The 24,628-nt window shown below is 36.2% G+C and overlaps 1 protein-coding gene across 1 annotated transcript in view; it reads left to right on the forward strand.

The window, feature by feature from the left end:
• SLIT2 (slit homolog 2 (Drosophila)) overlaps positions 1 to 24,628 on the forward strand; it is a gene marked incomplete at its 5' end in the record, with an annotated part of 77,413 nt that overhangs the window by 50,341 nt on the left and 2,444 nt on the right. The window contains 7 exons of the mRNA XM_009709418.1: positions 2,117 to 2,210; positions 4,143 to 4,280; positions 4,372 to 4,612; positions 4,939 to 5,069; positions 13,477 to 13,631; positions 19,271 to 19,559; positions 23,917 to 24,128. Coding sequence (XP_009707720.1) covers positions 2,117 to 2,210; positions 4,143 to 4,280; positions 4,372 to 4,612; positions 4,939 to 5,069; positions 13,477 to 13,631; positions 19,271 to 19,559; positions 23,917 to 24,128 — 1,260 coding nt within the window. The remainder of the gene's footprint in view (positions 1 to 2,116; positions 2,211 to 4,142; positions 4,281 to 4,371; positions 4,613 to 4,938; positions 5,070 to 13,476; positions 13,632 to 19,270; positions 19,560 to 23,916; positions 24,129 to 24,628) is intronic.

The raw sequence follows: 24,628 nt of genomic DNA on the forward strand, positions 1-24,628 counted from the left end.
AAATGCACTAGCAAATTGGTAAGCTGCTATCAAATTTTTTATTTTATTTTTTTAAAAAATCTTTGTGTAGAACCAGTCTGGATCTTTTGGATGGCTGTGAAGTACTTGTCTAGCTGGTTTTGGCTTCTCCTCTCATTTTTGAAGATGTAGACGTCCCATGTCTTACCACACTTAGCATACATGTTTCAGATGTGTTTTCATCCAGCATAACCATCTTTGGCTGTGGTTCAGTTTTGCCTTTTTCGCTATCCTTGCATTAATGTAGACTGTTCCTCAACTCTTTTTAAGTTTTTGTTTATTTGTCCGTTGTTTGAAGTAAGTTCTACATACCCTAAGAGATAAGTCCTTGAAATAATGTCTCTAGTCCTGGGTAGTCAGTATTCATATTTACAATAGGGAGTTTTCAACACTTGTGTGTAAGCACACTTGCTGTGGAAAGGACAAATTTCTCTGGAGGATCTGTTGAACCTCTAAAAAAAAAAAAAGAACCAAAGATGACAAATAGACCTTTAATCACCTACTGTTGATTTCAGTTTATTGTGATGTGTACTTCTGTAATTCCAGAGAAGCCCATGTAAGCAAGAAGAGAGCTTCTGTGTTGTGCTAGGTACTTGGCAAGGAGTAGTGTAAAATGTCAGAAACCTTATCGCTTAATGACAGTAGTAGCTGATGAACTGATACACACACACACACACACACACACATATGTGTTCTGGAAGATGTCTTCATTCATATCCTCTCTCCAAAATCTCCATTCCAATGTTTTTATCCTATACCTTTCTCCCTTTTTCCAATCTACTTGTTCCTAAATGGTCTGTCCTTCTTTCCTCATACTGTATTCATGATGGTGCTGTCGTCATCCTCACTACTGTGTTAACAGTTACGGGAAAGAGATGAAGCCATTATATGCTATTTTAATCTCAGGCTGCCCTCCAGCAGATACTGATTCTTCAGCTAACTACACTGCAGGCCACTACCACACTCAGATAAGTAAAACTGAGGGATACCAAATATTGTGCCTCTTTGAAGAAAAGTTCAGCATAACCAGTGAAAGTATCTGCTCATCCACTGCTATCTTCTGCTCTTTTCTTCCTCATTTTGGTGTACAGTTTTATTTTCTTTGCTCACTAGCTTGTGTTATTACTTGACAAATGACAAGGGGCAACCCTACTCCTTCTGTAGTTTTAGGGCCCGGCAGACCTGTGAGTCCCTGAATTCGTCAGGCACAGGGTTTATACCTGTTGATTATACATATATTCTTCATATGGATGCTGGAATAAGTATAACAAACCAGTGATAAACTTTGTGAGTGCACTGTTCATGGTATCTTCTGAGTAGTTAGTCAGGGAACAAAACATTGTTGATCTTTTTACACACCTGTAAGTGTTTCCTTGTCACAAAGTTGCAAATAAAATTATAGTTTAACCATATTAAAGTATTTTATAGATTATTCAGCCCATGTTAGAAATTAGGGGAATTTCCGCTTCTGGCAGCAGGGAAGGGTAGACATTTGATGTAGATTTTTTTTTTATTTTATTTTTGCAGAACACATTATAGATAATTATGGTACATTAACATATGCAAAAATTGGAGAGTCATATTTAAGGAAAAGTGGAAAGCAAGTTTTCATAATTGGAATTGCATGACATGCAGTGATATTAACAGGGTTTTTTCAGGTAATAGATTACTATAGTGCAAAACTGGGTATTTTTGTGTGTAATGTGCTTAGAAATAAGTAAGAGAAAAGCATATTGGTGGCTTGTTTGTTCTAGTGAGAAGACATTGAATCACTAGTGTTTTGCTACACAGCAGAGCTAGATAAATATTGTAAACTAAACATTTTTTTCACAAAATTATCCGTGGATAGATGATTGACATTGAACTAATTTTTTTAAAAAAGGAATTATCAGAAAGATTAATATTTACTGTTATTATTTATGTATTAATATTTCTTTATTAGTATTTATTATAAAGGTTGTATTTATTTTTATATCACGAAGTATGCATTTTTCAGTTTTAACAAAAAAAATGGTAGCAGTTACTTTTAGAATAGAAAGAGCTCTTTTCAGGTCACTGTAGTATTTTCACTGAATTGACAGCATACATTGTATTTCAGGTGAGCTCTGTGAGGAGAAACTAGATTTCTGTGCTCAAAACCTGAATCCTTGTCAGCATGACTCAAAGTGTATCTTGACACCCAAAGGATACAAGTAAGTCAAAAATATTGTCACAGTCCAATTGAATCTAAATTTCTAATTTTTTATCCTGCTTAACTTCTTTTCCTTTTGTTTTAGTGGAAGCAAGTTCTATTCTCAAAATACTAATTTCAGTTATTATCAAGCATTATGGCAGAATAGCTATTATTTTCATGTAGATCTACCTCATTATCTTAAATATGTTTTACTGAATTTTACTGATCTTTAATAGTTCTAATACCAGTCAGATTTAAAATACGAATGCAGAGTAGAGTGGTTAGTCTATGCGATGGTTTATACAAAACCCTTTTAGTAGCTTGGACAGTAGGAAAATAATTGCATTTAATTGAAGTGAAATAATTGTACTTCTTTCTGAGAAGTAATTGTGAAAGAGATTATTAGGAAGGCACACTGGAAGGTATAAACTAAAAAAGTCCATTCCCAGGAAAACTAATCTTTAATTACACCATATCCTTATCATAATTAATTAGTATGCACAATTTAAAGTGTTTTTAATAGGCTTTAGGTTAATAAATGCAGGAAACTTGCAACTTTCAATTGTTGTCTTAAGCGCCTGTTTTATGCCCAGTATTTTCTTGTGCTAAAATCAGATTATTTATTATCATTCCTACTACTTATGAAATGACAAAAAAACCATTCAAATATATTAAATATTCAAATGGACATTAAATTAAGTTGATAGTTTTTAACTGGAAATCATAAAACTTGTTGGATTTCAATTGTTGTGTGTTAAGTTTATTTTCTTTATGCCACTTCAGTAAACCTAGTATGGCATCTTATACTTTACTGCCTAGTTTATTAATCTTCCATGTTACTTTCTGAGATTTTAAATCAGAAAATAGCATATGCAGTAACTTCAAGAATGTATCTATCTCACTTAGTCAGCTTTTTAATAGCAGACTTTACATTCTTTTTTCACTTTCCTCATTCCTATATGTTATGGAATAAAAAATGAGACATATTTGATTGAAGTACTTAATTTAAAGTTACACAGCTATTTAAAAATCACTCCTGCCACTTCAGAGCAAATTTTAGATACTAAAAGAAAGGCCACCAAGGAGGGAATCACAAGATCTAATGAAATCAATTACATATGTCTTAATTTAAAAAATAAATAAATAATGTGGATGCATGAATTTGTAATCTTTTCCATTCATTTTTCACACGAGCTCTGGACATTCACTCAGTCTAATAGATCAGAATTCCCTGAGGAAATGCCACTAGCATTGACAATGACAGTTGCATGGGGGGAAAAAAACAAAACAAAACAAAACAAAATGAAACAAAAAAACCCCACATTGAATACTGTCTTGAGGATACACTGTTTCTAGTTCAGTGGAGGCTCAGAGAGGGCAGAGGATGTGTTTTGAGACTTCTGTTAGTTCACTAACCGTGGAGCTATTTATAGTAAATCAGACTGGTGGAACTTCAAAGGGAAAAAAATTATGCATAACCTCTAGACTCTATAAATGGACCATTGGTCCATTCATAGAGGTTCAGTTGACAAAGAAAATATCCATCTGTATAACAGACGTCTTGGATTATTTGTCTCAGTTCCAGCAACTAAGCATATTGATTATTTTTAGGGTTCGCAGCCACTTACAACATCCTGTAACATTCTGCATTACTCATAAATTGCAAGAAGAACTGTCCAAATTATTCATTACAGGTCTCTAGATTTAAACCACAGTTCTTCAATATAATGGCAGATGAGTAAGCATGTGTAACTAGCAAACCTGTATTCATTACATATGTAGATTCCCCATAAAATAACATGATTAAGCTACATAGTCTTTACACACAAAGTCACAGTAATGCATTTTTTTTCCTGAGTTTTAAACAATTCAGTAGTTGCTTAATTTTGTCATAAGCACACTGTATTGCTGAAAGGCACTGTGCTATCCCACTTGCTTTCTTGTTTCACAGATGTGATTGCACACCTGGATATGTAGGTGAGCACTGTGATATTGACTTTGATGACTGCCAAGACAACAAATGTAAAAATGGAGCGCAGTGTACTGATGCGGTTAATGGCTATACATGTATTTGCCCAGAAGGATACAGGTGAGAAAGAGCTGAAGACAGTACAAACATGTATGTCTTCTGACAAAGTTGCCTTTTTTTGTAAGTACTAATTTTTTCTGTTTGTATTTAGTGGCTTGTTTTGTGAGTTTTCACCACCAATGGTTCTACCTCGCACCAGCCCTTGTGATAATCATGAATGTCAAAATGGAGCCCAGTGTATCATAAAAGAGAGTGAACCAATCTGTCAGTGTTTATCGGGCTACCAGGGTGAGAAATGTGAAAAGCTGATCAGTATAAACTTCGTCAACAAAGAATCCTATCTACAAATCCCTTCAGCTAAGATACGCCCCCAAACCAATATCACTCTACAGGTAAGATTGCTTGTGTTGCAGAGTCTGATCTGGAAATGACTTTTCAAGGTGCAGAAAATTAGCCACAGTTGTCATTGGCTCACTTAAAGAGGTTTTCACAGTTTGAGCTAAAAATCTAGAAGAGTCATTGGAATAATTCTACATTTATACTGAAGTAGATGGACTTATTGATAGGAAGAGAAATAATTTTGTCAGGTTGTCCTTCATGGATGAATTTTATAGTGAAGTAATAGACTATGGCAGTAAATTCAGAGATGCACTTAATAGAGCATTTTGATTTAATGTTTATTTTTAGTTCTTTCTAAGTGTTTCTTTCTTTTAACTAGATTGCCACAGATGAAGACAGTGGGATCCTGCTCTACAAAGGCGATAAAGATCATATAGCGGTAGAGCTGTACCGGGGTAGAGTGAGGGTCAGTTATGACACAGGATCTTATCCAGCCTCTGCTATTTATAGGTAAACCCAGATGAAACAAATTTCTAACTGAAACAAAACATGTATTAATTCCTTATATCAAAGTCACATTTTTAAATAGATGGTTAAAAGAAATATATGCAAATTAATGTGTTATCAGACATTTAAAACCTATTGCCAAAAGACATGATTTGCCTTCAAAAACAACTCTAATGCAGATATGTCAGAAAGATAATATAATATTTGATCCATTAAAACTGAGTAAGAGTTAGCTTTCAGCAGAATATTTATACATTTTTGTAAAGCTCACATGTGGAAGTGGAGTTTTTTCCACAACGTTACTGCAAAATAATTTCCTAGTGTGCAGGGTACAGTGCAGAACTATACTGTGTAAGCAGAAATTAAATGGAAGTTTCTCTTCTCTTCTAACCAGCCAACATGGATTTATGAAAGGAAGATCATGCTTGACCAATCTGGTTTCCTTTTATGACAAGGTGACCCACTTGGTAGATGAGGAAAAGGCTGTGGATGTTGTCTGCCTAGAGTTTAGTAAGGCCTTTGACACAGTCTTCTATAGCATCCTCCTAAATAAATTGGCTGTTTGCAGCTTAGACAGGTGGACTCTTCAATGGGTAAAAAACCGGCTGGATGGCGGGGCCCAAAGAGTTGTGGTCAATGGAGGTAAATCCAGTTGGCAGCCGGTCACTAGTGGTGTTCCCCAGGGCTCAGTTTTGGGGCCGGTGCTGTTCAACATCTTATAGGTGACCTGGAGGAGGGGATAGAGTGCACCCACAGTAAATTTGCAGATGACACCAAGTTGGGTGGGAATGTCGATCTCCTGGAGGGTAGGAAGGCTCTCCAGAGGGACCTGGACAGGCTAGATAGATGGGCTGAAACCAACAGTATGAGGTTCAACAAGAACAAACGCCAGGTCTTACACTTCAGCCACAAAAGCCCTATACAGCATTACAGGCTGGGGGAAAAGTGGTTAGAAAGTAGTCAAGTGGAAAAAGACCTGGGGGTGCTGATTGACAGCTGACTGAACATAAGGCAGCAGTGTGCCCAAGTAGCCGAGAAGGCCAATGTCATCCTGGCTTGTCTCAGGAACAGTGTGGCCAGCAGGACTAGGGAAGTGATCATCCCCCTGTACTCAGCACTGCTGAGGATGCACCTCGAGTACTGTGTCCAGTTCTGGGCCCCACACTACAAGAAAGACATTGAGGTGCTGGAGCTTGTCCAGAGAAGGGAAACGAAGCTGGTGAAGGGACTTGAGGATAAGTCTTATGAGGAGCGGCTGAGGGAGCTGGGGTTGTTTAACCTGGAGAAGAGGAGGCTCAGGAGAGACCTATCACTCTTTACAACTACCTGAAAGGAGGTTGTAGCGACAGAGGGCTCGGCCTCTTCTCCCAGGCAACCAGTGACAGGACAAGAGGGCATAGTCTGAAACTGCACCAGGGGAAGTTCAGTCTAGAAATTAGGAGGCATTTCTTCACAGAAGGGGTTGTTAGGCATTGGAATGGGCTGCCCAGGGAGGTGGTGCAGTCACCAGCCCTGGAGGTCTTTAAGAAAAGACTGGACATGGCACTTAGTGCCATGGTCTAGTTGACATGGTGGTGTTAGGGCAAAGGTTGGACTCAGTGATCCCAGAGGTGTCTTCCAACCAAATCAATTCTGTGATTCTGTGTTAGGCAGTCATATAATGTGGGACTTTTCCCTGGCAAGTGAAGAGAAAGCTAAAAACTTGTTTCTGAAAAAAGGCACTACCCTTGAAAAAGAAATGGGTTTTGCTTCCAAAGTCATTAAGAGAAAGAATCCACATCTGCTTCTGGACTGTAATTTTTCAGGTTTTTTTAAGTTCAAATTTCACTGGTTCTGTGAAAAAATTACCACCTGAATTTCCAGGGAGGTTTTATGTAACTTCTCAAGAATAAGCAGAAAGACATTGCAAGAGTAAGCAAAAAGACAACAGGCATCGCTTCTTGGCCTTGATTGCCCTATTGTTGCTACAAATACTTTCAGAAGTAAAGGGGAAGTGTTAAATGAGTTTTTATTGAATTTTCTTATTGCAGTATTTACACCTTTTGTGTTGTAAAATTATATCTAGTGTATATTTACTTGCTGGAGTTTGTAGCAGCTGACATTGTTCCGCATTCTATTAAGGACATTTCATTGAAAAGAAATGATTTCTAGAAATTATTGCAAACAAATGGCAATATAAAATCAAAAGCTTAAGTTTATATAGCAGGGAAACAATGCTAAACTTTGCTAGGTAATAACATCAAGGAAACTATGGTTTTAGTAAATTACTAAAAGCATTCCACAGAAAAAAAATCATTCCTATAAAATACAGTATAAAGTTGTTTAGTAAAAACATAACCTTTTACAATAAGCATCTTAAGGTTGCTTTTATTTTCTAATGCAATGTATTTCATAAGGTTTTTTTTACAATTCCATGAAATGGTTTAACATGTGGAAATAGTATATATAGTTTAATTGTATACATTTTCATATATTAAAAATAGGATTTGACTTTATGGGAGATTTAAGTATTTAACACAAAGTTAAAATTTCATGAAACATTCACTTTTCTCAATGACTGCAATTCCAAATGAGATTACTTTTCCTTTCTATCGGTGATAGTGCTAAAGAAGAAATTTAGATTGTTTTGTTAGGAGTTTATTTCTGTTGATTTTTATTTTGATAGGTACAGTTGTCTGAGAATAGGAAGCAATGGGAATCAGGATCATATGTAATTTCAAGTTATTTTCACTCCCACTTGCTTAATCTGTTGAGAATACTTCTTCCCATTCAAAACATATATTTCCATCTCATTAATTTAACAGTTTCTCCAGTATTGCTGGAATATAATAAATACTGGTAATTCACACTTGTCCATTTTAGTTTTCTACAAAAAGATTGGAAAACAATACTCAGACAGGTAAAATTAAAAACCGTAAATGTAGAAGGGATTAATAACAAAGTAACCAATTAACAAAGAGTCCCAGTACACAATTTGTTAGTGTTACGGAAAAATTAGAAGCATCTCCCCTGCATAGTTGATCAGCTCTTTTGAATTATGTGACAAGTGGAGAATGCAGACGCCATGAAGAAAGGGATGGGAAATGTAGTGAAGTGTTACAGGGTGACACATTTTTATATTATTATTATTAATATTAATATCAATATTAATATTATGAACGTCCCTTTCATTTCAAATAAGCACGATGGTGAGTTTCTAGGAGATATTTGAAAATTGTCATGTAATGGTACTAAGATCAACTGTAATGAAGTCTTTTGCCCTTGAGGGAAGTGCATATGTTGGAAGCCTTGTATACATTTCCACATTTGTATATATGTTTGTGCATCTAGTGATCACTGTACAAATTAGATATTATTTCATTTCTATTTCAGGTTCTAGAAAGGAGTATGTTGTAGCACAGGATCTTTTACACATTATACTTTAATCTCTTCCTCCTTTCCAACCTATTCTTATTTTTCTAACTTCTGTTTCCAGCCATCCCTGTTTTCAGTTCTTACTGTTTTACCTTCCTAGGATCTTTGTGACATTTCCTGCCCTTTTTAAGTTCTTTTCCTTCTTTTCACCCACTCGTTGCATGTTGCCTTTTCGTACTTTTGTTACCTATTAAAGCTGTCTCCTGTCATGTTTCCTGTGCTTCTTTCAGTCTCTCTCTTTGGTTTCTTTCTGCCCTTCCCTCCATTTTTTTCTAAGCCAGCTAGGTCTGATCATCTTTTCTCAAAAATTGCTTACAGATATAATCTACATTAACCTACTGATTCACTTTTCCTCTTCTCTATTTTATCTTTCTCAGTCTCCCCCTTGACTCAGTTTCTAGTCCTGTTTTCCTTACAATCCACTACCATCCATTACTCTGATTCTTGTTTTATTCTATTTCTTGCCCAGTCCTACCTGTTTCTCTTCTTTATCTGTAGGTCTTATTTTTGCATCTTACGAATGAGAACCACACAGTTTATTTCTCTGTCCATATAACCTTGATCTAGCTAAGGCAATACCTTCTCTTTGAATGGATTGGCAGGCTACTGTACCAGCAAGTACTACTGCAGCCCAAAAGTACAGCTGGAGGGAAGGTGCTAATCATCTGTGTGTAGAAATATAGCCAGCATGGACAAAGAATTTGGGGATCTAGCCCTCCAGTTTCTGCAGACTTTCATGTTTTCAAGATTTTAACATCTTGCCTTAGTGGATTTTCAGAAAGATGACAAATGGATAGACATGGTGCCAGCCCACTGCCAAATGTCATGACCTGCAAAGCAGGGTTAATAGAAGCATAAGAGATAGGAATGTGTTCTCTTCAGTTTGGGAAACTATCTGGTCTGTTTAGAAAAATAAAAATCTGTTTCAGGCACCATTCAGTATGGAAAATTTTAGAAGAAACAGTTGAAGTTTACAAAATTATAAATAGCTAAAATAATATTGTGAAATAGTGTCCTGGTTTAACCCCAGTAGGCAGCTAAGTGCCACACAGCTGCTCACTCACTTCCCCTTCCACCCACAGTGGGACAGGGGAAGAGAAAAGGAAGAGTAAAAGTGAGAAAAATCATGGGTTGAGATAAAAATAGTTTAATAACCAAAGGAAAACTGGAGGAACAAAGAAAGAAAACAAAACAAGACAAATTGCAATCACTCATCATCTCCCATGGGTAGATCGATGCTTAGCCAGTTCCCAAGCAGAGGATAGCTAACCTACCTAAAGCCCTCCTCCTCTCCATTTTACTGCTGAGCTTAACATTATATGGCATGGAATATCTCTTTGGTTAGTTTGGGTCACCTGCCTGCTTGTGTCCCCTCCTAATCTCATGCGCACCCCTAATCTATTCACTGGTGGGGTAGAGTGAGAAACAGAGGTGGCCTTGACAGTGTGCAAACATTATTCAGCAATAGCTAAAACATTAGTGCATTATCAGCATTGTTTTGGTCACACATCTAAAACACAGCACCATATTGGCTATTACGAAGATTATGAACTCCGTCCCAGCTAGATCCAGTACAAATAGGTGATGAATTGTAAAAGCAGACAAGTTAATGTATTATGTTTTATCAAAAAGTAGATAGTTTGCAAACTAAGATGGAAAGTTGCTTACAGTGAGAAGGACAGAAAGGAAATTAAAAAACTGAGAAGTTTATCAAGAGATTTACAGAATTCATTAAGGAAGTGAAGATTCATGGATAATATAGGAAAAAAAGTAAGACAAGTCGTACTCCACTGAACAACGATGAGATGCCTGAAACAGAGGCCAAAATAATAATAAAAAAAAAAAAGCCAATATAGAGATTCAAATAGATGTTTTATAATATAAATGACAGTCAAGAAATGGTGTGTTGAAAAGGAGTCAAATGGGAGCTGTAAAACCTAGAAAGGTGCTTGCAGTAGCAACAAAACAAAGTTACAGACAGATGATTTAATAATGATAAATACGAAGAATCAACAATAACAGCAGTCTAGCTATGTAGAGTGAATGAGAACTGCTTTACCAATGGGAACTGACTGCAGAAAGAGCCATCATCCCAAAAGCACTCATCAGTCAGTCTGAGTAACAAGATGAGATGATGGCAGTGCCAAGACCAATAAAGAAAATTAATTCATTGGAGATGGTTATTTGGGCAAAGTTGATCCACTTGGGTTTTGTTCTGTCTGGATGTCCATTTTTAAATGTTAAATGTTTTTTACACACACAAAAAAAAACCCCTACCTTTTCATTCTGTAAACTAGTTTTCATCATACATTTATTGGAAATATGGGAATATTTCTTCCCAATTCATTATTCTTCTACAGAGTTCCAGAAGCTTTAAATCAGTTTTTCTTATGGCTTTTCATTAGCATCTATGCATTCAGCTCTCATTTGTCCAATGGGAAATGGGCTAGAAGTAATGTAAGTGCATTGGCAAGAAATATTGCACAGATATGCCTTGTGTTTATTTCCCCTTTAATTTAAACCACCCTTACCTAGGAAGACTCCTCTTTCTGCAGTAAATTTTTACCAGTAAAACAGTTTAAACTAGAAGCTTTTAATAATCACTCTTAAAGGAGACACATTCCCTTTACACATTCTGTTTTATACATCCCTGGATTGGCCTCTTGCTATAAAAATCCATGTTCTGTGTTGCTCTCGTCCTTTTAAATACTATTGTGTGAAAGGTTGGTAAGTTGTAAAATAACATAAGTTTCCTTGGAAAAAGAACATTATATTAGGATTTCTTGCTTACTTAAACTCAAGAAGTCGTATGTATTTTGATTTCTTAGTACAACTTTTTTCCTGCATTCATTGAAATATGTTAAATAAATTATTCCTGGCAGTTTTCTTATTGCTTGATCACAGCAAACAAACATCTTAATACCTTGAATAGACCTTAGTCCTCAGGAATGATGAACCCTGACCTTCTCCTTCTGCCCGTGGAACCTGGCAGTCTCCCTCCCGCTCACTCCCGAAAAGTGTTTATTCTGCCAGCGTCTGCTCTGTTGTGTGTTTGCACTTTCACATAGAGCTGACATTATGTAAAGCATGCATGCTACTATGCAGATCTTTTATCCATATTGAGCTGAGCCTGTCCACATAGTTAGAGTCGGTAATAAATAGCTAAGAAGCTATTTAATGTGTCACAGCTGTAAACGACCATGTGAGTGCTTCTGATCTGTTCCAGGACAAAAGCTGATAGGTTAATTAAAACATCACTAAGGATGTTATAAGGTAATTTGCTTGATTTTTGCCTTGAGATTTAGGAAGCTAATCCCTTTCAGCTATACTGCTTTCCTAATGAGAAGAGCTAACTGACTGTATGACTGTTCAGTCCATCTCAGGCTACCATACAACTGGTTCATTTAAATAACTTTTTTCAAAGGCTTAAGCTCACTTATTTGATGGTGCCCTGAAGCAAATAAAGGCTCTCATGGGAATGGTTATAATTTCTGGTCTCTGTACTACAGCTCATTGTCATAACTTCCATGCAGCCATACATTCAGCTCTTAATTCTCCAATGGAGAATGGGCTAGAAGTAGTGTAAGTACAATGATATATTTACTCCCAGATTTGAGTAATAATATTCTTCCTTCTCTGATATACTTAAAGTGTGTTCAAGTGCAGAGTAGTTACCCTGCACTTAAACATTTGCTGTGTAGCTATTGAGGCTGGTAAGCATAGGCAGCCATTTCTTATACTTAGTACCATGTGTAGGCTTATCCTTACACAGCATAAGTACCATGCTTGAAACACATCTTTTCTGCATTAAACCCTTCGGGCATCCTACTAGTGGGTTCATATCTTGTTAGTAAGCAGAAGGAAATGGTATATGCAGGCAAGAAAAAAAAATGAATACAGTATTCACTGTATTAGCCAGAAGCTGAACACATAGAAATAACCGTACCTAATAAAGATAACAAATTACTTTATTGCTTGTGTCAGTGAAGCTGTCTAGACCAATGATGTGAGTTTGTCTGGCAGGACTAAGGTTACATACAGTTCCATATTCCATGAAATAGCAGGTTTATATATTGCTGGAGTCAACTCAGGCCTTCATACTTGCAAAGTGTGTAAACCCAATACTATGTAACATGTAGGACACACACACACATGCAAATAAAATTAGAAATAACATTAGAATCATAGAATGGTTTAGGTTGGAAGGGACCTTTAACGATCATCCAGTTCTACCCCCTGGGCAGGGACATCTTCCACTAGATTAGGTTGTGCAAAGCCCCATCCAACCTGACCTTGGACATTTCCAATGATGGGGCATCCACAACTTCTCTGGCAACCTGCTCCGGTGCCTTCACAACCCTCATATTAAAGTATTTCCTCTTTAAGTCTTATTTTACTTTATAGATTCTATCTAATCTAAATCTTCCCTCTTCCAGTTTAAAGCCATTGTCCCTTGTCCTATCAAGACATGTCCTTGTAAAAAGTCCCTCCCCTGCTTTCTTGCAGGCCCCTTTAGGTACTGGAAGGCTGCTCTAAGGTCTCCCTGGAGCCTTCTCTTCTCCAGGCTGAACAACCCCAACTCTCTCAGCCTTTCTTCATAGAAGAGGTCTTCCTGCACTCTGATCATTGTTGCAGAAGAACTCCATTTTTTTTTTTTGCATTCAGCTTCCTGCCTAGTAAATGTGTTTCAACTGATGTTTAGAGTATCATCTGTATTTACACAGTTCATTATTTGATGAGGGCAGGAATAACTTTTGATGAAAAGGGGCTATTAATTTATGATACATATTATTAATAGAGTGTTATTGAAAGTGTATTATATTGTATTAGCTGTTAAGCATACATGCATGTCCTTGCTTAAAATCTAGTTTTCAGGGGATTGCACTCCTGGAGAAGTTCTGTTCTGAAGCTGTATTAACTCTTAAAGGGGAAGAAGATCAAGAAATGCTCTAACCAGTCCAACTGTTTAAAATTAATATTAATGTTTGTTTTACAGTGTAGAAACTATTAATGATGGCAATTTCCACATTGTGGAGCTGCTAGCTATGGATCAGATTCTATCTTTATCTATTGATGGAGGAAGCCCCAAGATAATTACCAATTTGTCCAAGCAATCCACTCTGAATTTTGATTCTCCACTGTATGTAGGAGGTAAGAGGATCTTACTGCTTCTTACTAACAGTATCATAGCTAATTTACTCTGGTAACATGCATTAATAAACACTTCATAAGAGACTCCTTCATTGAGTTAACACCTTAAGATGAAACTTCAGCAGTTAATCTCAATAGTTTCAATTTTAACAAATAATATGTCCTCAAACTGCACCTGTTGCTTTTTATTAGTATGGATATTTGATGCTTACTGTAAAATTCTGTAACTTTCTACTGTTATGTAGCTTTTTATTATACTGAAGAAGTGTGTTTAACATTGATTAGATACCTGAAGATTCAGTAATGCCTATTCAGAAAGTGTATAATGGTAACATTCTGTTTCAGTCACATTTGACATTTCTATTTGGCCGCACCTCGAATACTGTGTCCAGTTTTGGGCCCCTCACTACAAGAAGGACATTGAGCTGCTGGAGCGTGTTCAGAGAAGGGCAACAAAGCTGGTGAAGAGTCTGGAGAAAAAGCCTTACGAGGAGTGGCTGAGGGAGCTGGGGTTGTTTAGTCTGGAGAAGAGGAGGCTGAGGGGAGACCTGATCGCCCTCTACAACTACCTGAAAGGAGGGTGTAGTGAGGTGGGGGTTGGGCTCTTCTCCCCGGTAATTAGTAATAGGACGAGAGGAAATGGTCTCAAGTTTCACCAGGGGAGGTTCAGGCTCAACATTAGAAAGAACTTCTTCACTGTTAGAGTTGTTAGGCATTGGAACAGGCTCCCCAGGGAGGTGGTGGAGTCACCATCCCTGGAGGTATTCAAAAAACGTTTAGATGTGGTGCTTCAAGACATGGTTTAGTGGACATGGTGGCATCAGGTATACGGTTGGATTTGATGATCTTTGAGGTCTCTTCCAACCATAATGATTCTATGATTCTATGATTCTATTTCATTGTACAGGTATCTGCAGGAAATGATAGCAAGGTATAAAGCCATGAAGTATAATTTATGTCTGGAGATCTTATTGCTTAGGGTTAATAGGAGTTATGACATTAGGTAAGAAGGGAACCAACTGGACAGTTGCCTCACAGTATGTGGCAGGGTTTGTTGTTGTTTTTTTTTTTTTATTTTGAGAAGAAAGAATTACTCGTTTTAGTAAAACTGGTAATAGGTGGTAAACTATTGGAAACATTTTTGATCATTTGCTGCAATTTACTCTGTAGAACTACGGATTCAAGCCCACTGTTTTAGCCAGCAGTTTCTACTGAATTTCTGATGGACCTGCGTAATCTAGGTAAAAGAGTCAGAAATTTCAGCCACCACTTTGTGCCTTCTTACTGTCCTTGGTAGCAAGTCTAAGTTCTTAGTTATCAGAGATTCAGCATGGTTTTCAAATACTGCTGATCTTCCTGCATTCTTCATCTTCTACTTAGTTTAACCTTACACTCTTATAGGAGGCATGTAAGGAGTCTCCTTCTGGTATGTTCTTTCTGTAAAAAGAATACCTACTTTCTTTTTCTTTTTGTCTAATTCTTAAGAACTGTTTTCTGTCTAGACTTGAGCATCTTGCCTCCTTGCAAAAAATTATACTACCAGTAGTACATTTGTGAGATGCCTATTTTCTCTAGAAAAGGTACTATTTATTCACTTTCTAAATATACAGAAAAGCTCAGGGTGGTTGCTTAGATTTATCTCTAATGGAAAAGAAAAACAGGAAGCTACTTTGATACGGATCAAGAATAGTCTATTTCTCCTATAAAACTAGTATAACAGGTGCCTCATTTACAAGTAATACAGGGTAAGTTCACTTTTGTCCCTGAAAGTCCCCATTCTTCCCTTGGAAACACTTCAGCTTTTTTGTCAAATCTTTTCGGATTTTGTCATTGCCTCCTTCCATCTAAGATGGGAAGAAGTACAAGATAGAATTCAACATTAGTCATCACTCCCCATACTAGCAGAGAAAAGAATTAAAATTGTCAAATGTATGATCTGCCTTTAAAATGCTTCATATCATGAATCTTTAAAGGAAGATTGCCTTGTGGAAGCACATCTACATTTTTTCATGTGTATCACTTCTGTTGTTTCCATAGTGTCCTATGCCACATTTTTTGGAAGGGAGAGACGGTCCTAGATTCTACTAAGACACCGTGTGCTTGCTTACTTGTTTTGTCAACATCAGTTTGTTATTTAATGACTGCTAAGGCCAATTTTGCAACTTCATGAAGACTGAGCTTAGCGCAGAATGATCACCCTGTCTGTTACAGGCACCTTTTGATGAAATGAGACTAGACTGCCAACTATAAACATTTATTCTGTGCAGTGCTAACACTTACTTGTTGATTTGTGACATATGGTTCTCCTTGCGTCTTCACCTTGCAAATCTGTGTCTCCATTAGGAGAATTATACTAATCTGCATCACCATTTTGAAGTATCAGAAGAAATAATTTTCTGAAATAATCTTTTCCTTCAGCACTTTGATTTCTAAGAGCAGGAGTCTTTCTCATCCTAATGTTTATCCTTTAGAGAAGTCCTGTGTTCCCTCTATTTCTATTCTTCACATTCAGGCTCCAAGCAAACAATTCGTTCCACTATCATAGAAAATGTTGGTCCAAAATAGAACGAGAACTATTATTAGAAGCACATTATTACAAAATAAAGCAAAAAAACCCCAGTAGGTTGATATTCAACTCTTAAACTTTTCTGTTCTTTATCTATGTTTATCTATTTATGATCTTTAAAATTCTTGAGACAGTTAACTTTCAGTCTTGTATCATTATATTACCCATCTTTTTGAGATTCATTCAATTTTTTCTTATCCAACTGTATCTAGAATTTTTAAAGAATTTGATCACACATTTCCATCAGTTAAGAACTCAAATTCTCACTAGGATTTTATGCAGTATTTTTATCTTTGCCAAAGCCTTAGTTTAACACCTATATCATCATGTAGCTTACACTTACTCTTATCACCTTCCTGCTAAAATGGCATTTCTGGTAAGCATCACCTCAGCTGGCAGGATGAAATTCAGACTTGACAGCAAGCCCTTGTATGGTGTTCTCTCTCTCTCTCCCCCACGCCCCCCCCTTTTTTTTTAACAAAGTTATTCTTGGGTCACAATATTTGGGTTGGTTTGGAAGGGGTAATTTAACTTTACTTTTACAGAAAGTGTGCTAATCAATTTATACTCTTCTTTTTTTTGACCTTTTTCCAACAGTATGGCTCTCTTGTGTGGTCAGAACACACATGCTAGATATTTTTCAGTCTTTCTATAACAGATTTCAGTAAATCATATTGAAAGCCCATGATTTTTTATAAAATGTCTTAAGGGACAATCTGTTTCTTCTCAAAAACTCTTCAAAGAGGTCACAGACTTTACTGATACTTCACATTCTTCTCTCAGAAATCAGAGCATATTTTACTATTTGAGAGTGGCACCTTATTTCATGGAAGTCCCTATTTCTGAGACAGGTAGGGCATCAGCTGCTTTTTATTTGTCCCTGCTCTGCTCTAGCAGCTTCTAGAATGAGATACTCGTTCTGACAGTTTTATTGTATGACTGTTATTTAATAGGGGTATTATCATTTGCCTCCTTGAGCAGTAATTTGGTAATTTACCTGTAGTCAGGTTCAGTGACCAAAAGCTTAAAGGGAGGGTCAGAACTACTTTCTTACCTTTCCAAAATAGAGCCAAAATATTTGTCTGCATCATTTCTATGGCAGTTCTTTCCTAACTGACAAAGAACCTTTATCTAAAAAATATCTAAGAAATATTGCTAAAGAATATGAGCAGCTTTTGCACACACTTTGGCCTTCTAACACTTGGTAACTTGCCAGAAGAAGCAAAAAATGTATAGGCTAAAAGCCTGTGTATATGTTTGCATTGTGTTTCCAAATGTTTTCTATATTAGAGATTATAGCAAAAAAATTCTGTGAATCACATGTGATATACCTCATATTATCTGGTGTCATGCATGCTTATATGGTTCCCAGAAACCATATCTAAATTTCCTGACACTTACAAGTATAACATTTAGTTTAGCATTGCATTGGTGTACCTAGTTTTATGCAGCTTTTATTTTTACAACGGATAAATTCAGTGCATCTATTATGCTATTAGATACCTCAAGCCATATGCCTAAACATTTGCTGAGTGTTGCTTTCAAGGGAGACATCAGGGTGAAGAGGCGTTGATGACTCTGCCTTGTCTCTGGATTTTGAGAATATGGCGATTAGTTTTGAGGAAATGACAACTAATGCTTGTTTGCGGTCTGAGTCCTTTAATATAATAGTCACAAGCCTATTTTACTTAACTGATAAGATCAAAGAAGATTATGCTCTTCAGCAGTATGAATGCAATATTGTTATTTCTATCATCACTGAAGCTTAGCACAAATGATATTACAATAACCTCTTCATGAAAGGCAGGTCTGCTTCATTAGGTTGCATAGCCCTTCTGCATTACTCTTAACTGTTCAGGGTAACTAAATAAAACCTTTAGAAGTATCAGTTTACATGGTTAAGGAGCAACTGTGCAGAACATTACCTCTTTCTGTGGTTATCTAAGTACCAGAATGAAAATTGTTAATTTTGCCTAGGAATAAACCTGTACAGCTAATAAGCATATTTATTTTCAGGTAAACAGATCCTTTTCTAATGCTCAGTACACTCTGATTTCCTTCACTTATTAGTCTCAGGAGGTATTCAGACATTTGTGTATTTATTATTTGAATGTAATATCTTAAGGACTAACTAACATAGGCCAGTACATTGGCAATAAGTTAAAAAAAAAAAAAAAAAAGCAGGGAGTAGGAGTAGGAGAAACTTCATTTTTACAAGGAAACAATGTTTAATAGTAATGTTCCTTCTGAATTAGTCTTAAGTGATTAACTGATCACAACAGGATAACTGCATCACATATACGTACCGCTCTAATTACACCTATAACAATTACAGACTACAATAGAGGAATTATTCTGAAAATGGTCAACATTAGGGGCATTTGCACTATCTAGAAATATCTACACATAAGTATTTTGATGTTGAATTATTGTTATTATTGGCTATCTTTGTTTTATACTGTAATGGCAAACTATGAGTGGCTTGTTTATTAATCTTCTTTTGCGGCATGCTAAACAAAACTATTTTTGAAAGTAATGTAACCTCATCCTGTTGAGCTTTACTTTCCAAGAATTTTCACTAGCAAAATTTCACATTTGAAATGTGTATGCCAGCTCCAAATTGATGAGCTGGTCCTACTAAATTCTTCTGGATTTGAGTATCTTAGCAGTTTACAAAAAATCATGTATCAGCTGCTAAATTTCAGCAACTGTTTTTTTTCCAAGATTCAGAAACTCTGTACTATCCTGGACTTAATTACACTAGATCAAAACCAGACAGGCAACTAAACCTTTTCACAGCTTCCTGTATGAAGTTATGGGCTTCCTCTATGAAGTCCTATATACACCTCTTTAGTTGGACCTAGAGACTTACGGGTTTGGAGCTAGTTTACATGCATGCTTGACAACCAGGACAATTTCCAAATACTAGATCACTGGTCATGGTTATAGGCTGAATAGCTAAGAAATTAATTAGGAAGAAATATTTCTTTTTAAAAGTTTAAAAAATAGAGAAAATGGTACAGAAAATTGTACCAAAGATTACATTGATTATTTGCTATTATTAATTTCCTAGGCATGCCTGTGAAAAATAACATAGCAGCTTTACGCCAGTCTCCAGGACAGAACGGCACGAGCTTCCATGGTTGCATCCGTAATCTATATATCAACAGCGAACTCCAGGACTTCAGAAATGTGCCACTGCAAGTGGGAATTCTGCCAGGTTGCGAACCTTGCCATAAGAAAGTCTGTGTGCATGGAACATGCCATGCTACCAGCCAGTCAGGCTTTTCCTGTGAGTGCGAAGGAGGATGGACTGGACCCCTCTGTGATCAACAAACTAATGACCCATGTCTTGGAAATAAGTATGTCCTTCCTCAAGACAGAACAGTAATATAATATGCATATGTCTCCTGTTATGTGCATTTTTTTCATAAAAGTTCATATTTTTTTCAGCAAGAAACAAAATATCCTGGGCATGTAAAAGTGAAAACAGCATCCAGGTTATAGTATATCTTTCCATAAACTTAATGAGGAAAAGTCCTCAGTTCAGGGGAGCAGATACACACACCTCACTGAAGTTCTGCCTAAAGCCTGGGAAGTGCTCTTACTTACTTCTGTACGGGCTTCTTCTGTAATCAGTTACACTGATGCAAGTGTTGGTATGACACTTGGTACAAAAAAACATTTAGAAGTTGCAAATGAAAAAAAAAATATCTATTTGCTTATTTATAACTGTATAGAATGAGGAAATACAATGAGTATTATTATTCTTTAATGTGTTTTAAAAACTTGATACAATAGATATAATATTTTTATATTTTCACAGTACCACAACTTTTAGCAGGAAAATAGATTTCTACCTTCATGGTAAACTTCTGTTTAAGTCTGTGTGTGTTAATCCTTTTTGCTGTTTTGACTAGAACATTTTAGATTGGACATTTTATATATGTTTATAGAGAGGGTTTTGTAGATATATTTGTAGAGAGAGAGCAAAAGATATGTATATATGTGTATATGAGACTATTGATATCTATGCATATTCATCTTCTAAATTTACTATAGAGACAGATTCACTTTTTTTAGCTCATGGTCTCCCAGCACAAGAAGATCAGAAACTTCAGAAGTGCAAAGTTCTTCATGATTTATTGGTCATGGGCAGCAAGATGTCATTCTGTTTATCCTTACCACTGTCATTACTACAGTTTGGCAAACATCTTTTGGGTTTGGTTTGGTTTGGTTTCTTTGTTTCTTTGTTTGTTTTGGGATTTTTTTTGTAGAGTAAAGTAAGCCTGCTTGGATCTTTTGGCTGCTGCTTTTTCAGTGCTCTGGCCTATATAACTTTTGACTTTTAAGGACCAGTCGCCTGAGTTTGCTAAGAGATTCTAATAAGATAATTTTCAGTTCCCTTATAAAATGATGTTTAAATGATCTTTTCACATAGTGTGTGTGGAGAGTCTGACCGCTTAAAGCATTATACACCAGTTAGTATGCTTTACAATGCAGTTAGTATTTTTTACATTGGTTATGGACTCTCAGTACTATTGTTTTGAACCCTTCCCAAAGCTACAGCAGTGAATTTTTGAGGCATATCATTATAGCATTTCATTGTTTATGGGTCTTTTTCTTACCCTGTCCTGTTTCACAGTAACTTAAGAGATAAAGAAAGGAAGTCGTAGCAAGTTAAAAAATATAAATGTGATGTCTATCACATCCATTTTGTTCTTGAGGAGTCAAAAAAAACCATGGAAATGTAACCACAAAGTTCTATATTAAGAAAAGCCAAAGAATTTCTTTGACCTGTCCTTGAAAAATTAGATTTTGTATAGGTTGTTATAACTATATACATCAGCACCCAAACTGAGTGCTTTTTGCAGTAAATTACAAAACTTGGCAAGTATCAGATACAGGCAGTATCAAAGATAGAATGAAGTGAACACATCATTAGTATTTTCTTAGCTCTTGAAAGTATTGGTTTTGTTTCAGCTTTATACAGTGCTGTGAGCTTTTAGGACAGAAAGCCAAACCAAAATTGTTTATTTGGAGTGAAGGAGAGTTTTGTTGTTCTTTAGCTCCTGGGGATTTTGATTCTGTATTTCTTGATTCATCTCCAAATCCCATCTATTGAATAGATGCATTTGGTCTGTCTAATACAGTATAACATTCCACTTTATCTGAGAAACAGACTTGTCACTGTGATCTCTGTTTCAAAAACATAGGGGAGCTTTTAGAGATCTCTGCACACCATGAAAAGGCTTAAAGCTTAGATTTATTTTGCCTAAATCTCGGTGCTTGACTTAGGAACATAGTGACCAAAGTTTGCCTATAGTCAGTAAAGGAATAAACACATTTTGAAGGACTAAATTAGACCTCAAATGGTCTAATCACCCTCTGGATAAGCTCGTTTCTCTCCATGACCGTGTGGGGAGCTTATGGCAATTATATATCTAACTTGAGTGCCTGACACAGGTATCTAAAATTAGATAAGATGAAACTGTGCCCAAGAGTTTGCACTTAGCTTGATGTTCCTTTCAGTACTGTCTGAAGATGAAATTTAGGGCTTCAAAGAACAGGTGGAAGCAAAAGTAGGAGAATTGGCATTAGCTAAGATTTAATCATCTTCTAAGTCAAGTGGAACTTTACCAAAGATCCTGACACAGATCGCTTTGATATCTAAAACATCCTGTATATAATATGACATGATGTCAGTGTCACCTGAGTAATTTCATAAATCGGATCTCCTAAAAGTGGTTGTTTCGTAAATGGTGAACAGATCAAATGCTGAACATAATGAAAACTAAACAAAAGCTATCTGCCCTGTGATACTGTCTAAGCCTTCAATTTTGAGTTGCTTAATCTAACAGTCTTGGAATATGAGACTTCAACCACAGGAACAATTTGGAATTTTTTAGGGAACAAAGCTGCTTCAAAAGTAGACTCTTGCATAATAGGGAAGTTGGAGGTGCTTAAGCTATTAGTTAAGTTTTATATTTGCAATTTTTAATCCCAAATTGGATATGTGAATGGAGGCTATGTGTTGTGCCTTCCATTTAAATATCCTGTGATGAGACTGGCTTCCCATACTCTTTTTCCTCCAAGTTACACCATGCCTAAATAACTTGCACAGAATTAAGGGTACAGATGGAGAATTGTAACATAGATTTCATTGATGAATAGAACTTGTTGATGTTTATAAAATTAAACAGTTTTAAATAGTTAATGCAAGTTTGTCAAAGTTAAAAAGTGTTATGCGTTCTTTTCAATTGTAACAAATTTCTTACTGTACTGAAGGAGTAGGGTACAAAGCAAAAAGTTTCCAGAAATACAGACTGTTACCTAAAAAATTTCAAAGAGACATTATTCTTAACAGAACTCTTCCTATGAAATGCAATTTTATAGGAATTTCTACCATCTTGAAATTGAAACAAAGGATTTTATTTTAGAGCAAATGAGATATATTTTTTTTTTTTAATCTAAAGCTTTTAATTTATTTATTTATATATTTATTTAGGGGGCTGCCGCAACCTACTAAGGAGGTTGTGGGCTCAGGGATCTTACAATACAGAGAGGAAAAACATTAGAGAGGAGAAACATTATGGCGGGGGGGTGGTATTACCTTGAACGTCAGGATTGCACTCCTCTCTACAGAAGAATCTTCACTGTGGTCTCCCTAAGAAACAGTATGTAGATAGAAAACTTGTGTATCAAGACGACAGTTAAAGAAAATAACATTATTTCTAGGAAGAAAGTTATTGACCCTGTGCCACCAAATGAAAAAAAGGAAGTGATTTTATTCCAAGTCATTGGTGATGTTTTCAGAAGATGAGTTCCCCTTATCTTCAGCTTACAGCTAGGAAGAGGTAATTAAACATCCTTTTTTTTGGGAAACACCACCTCTCTCTCAAGAAGTAAGACCAGCTATGTGTTCCCATACTACAGTATATCAGAACTTAGCAGATGCAGCCTTTTCTGTCTAACAACAAGATTTGAGCCTGCCACAAGTGTTTACCAAAGCTCAACTGAGAGAGTAGCTACTTTAATTACTTGAATGAGACTTGATAATATGCAATCTCATCTAGTGCGAGTTTTTGCATGACTACTAGATGAATGCTGTTGCCTTTCAGTGAAGTAAAGATCTGCCTCGTACATTATATGACCACGTTACTGGCAGTTGGCAAAGCAGACTAATATATTTGAAGGGGGAGCATGTGTTCAGCTTTGAAACTGCCATTGCTTGGGTCAGAAAAGATTCAGTTAGGAAGTGCCTGACCTGTCTTTGTGCTGGGAGCCCCATACTTCACGAGTGACAATGTGGGTTTTTTAAATGATCCAAGAACCAGAATTTCAGGTGAGTATTCTTTTTCTCTACTTAATTATAGTGGATTACATTTGGGCTTGATTTTGCTGTGTTCTTCTCAAAAGCATGCTGAAAATTTAGGTAGACAGGAAATTTTGGTTTTAATAGCTGTGGCCTGTAAAAGTCTTCCATAACACATCTACAGTGGCTGTTTTCTGGTGAGATAAGAGTTCTGTACTGCAGCTTGTTTTGTGTAAACCTACATACCAATTATAAACCACTTCACTGCATCTCACTGAAAAAGTCCATTTGAAACAAAAGCAATTTCTTCTGAATACAGTCCGAAGTATTTGTAGTTAATGTTGCTTAGCCTGAACTTTGATGAATAATTTATTTTTATTCTCTTGGGCTTGTTTCCCCTGTAGATGTGTGCATGGTACCTGCTTGCCGATCAATGCGTTTTCATACAGTTGTAAATGCCTGCAGGGACATGGGGGAGTCCTCTGTGATGAAGAGGAAATGCTGTTTAACCCCTGCCAATCCATCAGGTGTAAACATGGCAAATGCAGGCTTTCAGGACTTGGGAAACCATATTGCGAATGCAGCAGCGGATATACGGGGGACAGCTGTGATAAAGGTAAAAAAAAAATAATTAATTATATTGTTTTGGTCTTAGAAAATAAATTTTTTATTAACACATGAACAGCCAAAAACATTATCAACTTTTTTTTCCCCACAATACACACATTTGTTGCTTTTTTTTTTACCATAAGAATTTATCTTGGTGAGAGAAAAATGAGACTTTTCCCATGAATTTATTTACATTTTGAGGATTTTTTCATCAAATGTTTTGCTGTGAAAATATTTCATTTTTTGCCTTTATTCAGAAACACATTTTTACTATATTTAACTATTACCTTTACCTGCTGTATCTTTCTGTATTTATTGTTTCTCTGCCTTCTGCAACTGAGAAGCCAAATCCAATGATTCTGCTCCTAGTTTTATCACAAACTCTACTTTTGACCTCTCAGCTTCAACTGATTTATCACAGCGAATTATGCAGGTGAGATGGATGAAAACAGGATAACTTTTTCCCCTACCTTTTTCTTTTTCCTTTGTCTATCAAAGCTTTCCCTC

This window comes from Cariama cristata, unplaced genomic scaffold (genome assembly GCF_000690535.1).
Source record: "Cariama cristata isolate BGI_N322 unplaced genomic scaffold, ASM69053v1 scaffold10171, whole genome shotgun sequence".
Taxonomy (NCBI): domain Eukaryota; kingdom Metazoa; phylum Chordata; class Aves; order Cariamiformes; family Cariamidae; genus Cariama; species Cariama cristata.